The sequence below is a fragment of the Populus nigra genome, chromosome 1 (genome assembly GCF_951802175.1).
Source record: "Populus nigra chromosome 1, ddPopNigr1.1, whole genome shotgun sequence".
Taxonomy (NCBI): Eukaryota; Viridiplantae; Streptophyta; class Magnoliopsida; order Malpighiales; family Salicaceae; genus Populus; species Populus nigra.
Window position 1 is genome coordinate 1,921,531 of NC_084852.1, and position 2,592 is coordinate 1,924,122.

The 2,592-nt window shown below is 37.5% G+C and overlaps 1 protein-coding gene across 1 annotated transcript; it reads left to right on the forward strand.

The window, feature by feature from the left end:
• Positions 1-1,817, forward strand: LOC133684520 (large ribosomal subunit protein uL6). Its single transcript, XM_062106840.1, has 3 exons — positions 1-443; positions 1,241-1,363; positions 1,561-1,817. The coding sequence occupies exons 1-3, from the start codon at positions 72-74 to the stop codon at positions 1,645-1,647; spliced, it is 582 nt and encodes a 193-aa protein (XP_061962824.1). The 5' UTR covers positions 1-71; the 3' UTR covers positions 1,648-1,817.
• Positions 1,818-2,592: the final 775 nt, after the last annotated feature.

Here is a 2,592-nt window from a genome sequence, read left to right on the forward strand (position 1 = left end):
AAAATATGTGTAGGGTTTTGGGGCAACTCTGAAACACAGAGAGCAGACTAGAGAGACGGCTGCCACAAACCATGAAGACAATTCTGTCGTCCGAGACCATGGACATCCCCGACGGGGTGAAAATCAAGATCAGTGCTAGAATCATAGAAGTGGAAGGCCCAAGAGGCAAGCTGAGCAGGAACTTCAAGCATTTGAATCTTGATTTTCAGCTGATCAAAGACGAGGAAGGGAAGAGAAAGCTCAAGATCGATGCCTGGTTTGCAACAAGAAAGACCAGTGCTGCTATCAGGACCGCCCTGAGCCACGTGGAGAACTTGATTACTGGGGTCACCAAGGGGTACAGATACAAGATGAGGTTTGTGTATGCTCACTTTCCCATCAACGCTTCCATCACTAACAGCAACACTGCTATCGAGATCCGGAACTTTCTCGGCGAGAAGAAGGTAAGAATTTATTCCCAAGTTTTGTTTTTTCTGTCTCGTCTGGTATTCCCGGTGTGATGCTATAAGAAATGAGGTCAAGGGTTTTTCATTTTTTTCTAGACTTTGTTGCTAGAAATATTAGAGTTGCGAGAAAGTTAATATGTGAATAATGGTGGTGAAAGTTTTAGTTTTGGGTTCCGGCAGCATGAAATAAATATCTGTAATTGGTGAATTAGTAGAATATTAATGGAAATACAGCGAGGCTTAGTAAAACCCTGGTAATGTTAAATCAAACCTAGTTTTAGGATCTTTTTATATCAGAGAATTGAAGTGAGTTTTTAGAATTGATAATGAAGGATTCCAGTTTTTACTAGTCTATGTTACTAGCTAAGTGTTTGGAATTAAATGTGGTGATTTGCTGATGATTTCATTTTACACGGGGGGATTAAATGTGCTATTTCAAATTTCATTTGAGTCTTCTAATACATTAAGCTCGGATTCCAGGGCCCAAAGGATTGGGTTGGAATGAAGATTCTTTTGATTATGGAATACGGGGTTAAGTTTCTGTTTCATGGATTCGAGTTATTGTAGATTGGTGGTATGGAATAATTGGTTGTTACTGATAGCTGTATTCTAATTATTTGAAATGAAGATTGTTTTGATTATGGCTTCTGCGATTAAGTTCCTGTTTCATGGATATGCGTTATTGTTGAATTGCAGTCTTTGAAATACCGTGACAAAATGCAGACTTTGTGGTGTAGATTGGCGTGTAATTGGCTTCGGACATGTTCTGATGTTGTTCTAGTTGTTTTCTACAGGTTAGGAAGGTTGATATGCTTGAAGGGGTTAGTATTCTCCGATCTGAAAAGGTGAAGGATGAGCTCGTCCTAGATGGCAATGATATTGAGCTTGTTTCACGGTCGGCAGCTTTGATCAACCAGGTCTGTTTCTCTTTCTCTTTTCGTGTGCGGGTGTGTACTAGCATTTCTGTACATACTAGAATATGTACTCATGAGCATTAATCACATTGTTGTATTCTTTTTTGCTCAATATAGAGTTGTTGTTCCTGTGGATGAGAAAGATGCATCCTAAGTCACTGGAATTGCTTTCATGCTCTTACCTGCTCTCTTTTGTACAGAAATGTCATGTCAAGAACAAGGATATCCGAAAATTTCTTGATGGTATCTACGTAAGTGAGAAGGGCACCGTGGTTGAGGAAGAATGAGGGGTGCGAGTCCAGTTGCATCAACATTGTGGGAGTTCCGTTCAAGCTTCTTTTTAAATCTTTTGGGTTTTCAAAAAAATTTCAAGTATAACATCTGTTGGATACTTGCTAGAGTTTCTGTTTTTAGAAGTTTTGTTATGTTATGGGATTGCTTTTGTATTTTCTTGCTATGCCCTTGGAGCACAAAAATGTCTTACAGTCTCTATACATTCGACAGCAGCTTTTCCGAAAAAGAATTGCAGCATTTTCGCATGCGAATCAAGTGCAACACTCCAAGAATTAGAATTTAATTGCAACGAAACGCGTTGCCTTTGGCTTACATCATAAACCTAATTTAAAAAACTCAATAACACTAACAAAAATTAAAAATTTAAATTATTTTTACCAAATGTGAAATGTGAGGGTGCACTGAAGTGAAATCTTGTGATGAATTTGCCGCCAATTCCAGTAAGAATACCAAATCAGAGGTAATCTGATAAAACAAAATTGCTAGTCAGTTAATGCGAGAGTAATTAAGGGGTAAATCATTTGTTAGGGTTTCGTCTCTTGGAGTGAGAAATGCTGTTCTCCAGGTTCGGATTATCGGCGGTTGTGGCGGCGACACTGATGATGATGGCGCCGCCATAAAAGCAGAAGTGATTTAATGGGCGGGGAAGAGGAGCTGGGAGTGTTTATAGCATTTCTTGAGATGATTCAATTTAAATGGGTGCTCGTGTTTTAGAACTTGTGAATTGAGGTGGCACTCTGGTACAGCAAATATGATTTAAGAGTTTGAAAATTAATTAGAAATCATATTTAAAATTGAAAAATAAAATATAAAACAAATATTGATTTTGAGATTAAAAGATAACCTCAATTTAGTCTCCTATCCATTATTATTTTGAATATCAAAACTTGTGATTTATTAATTTTACTAGAATAATAAAAGATATTTAGATTTTTTAT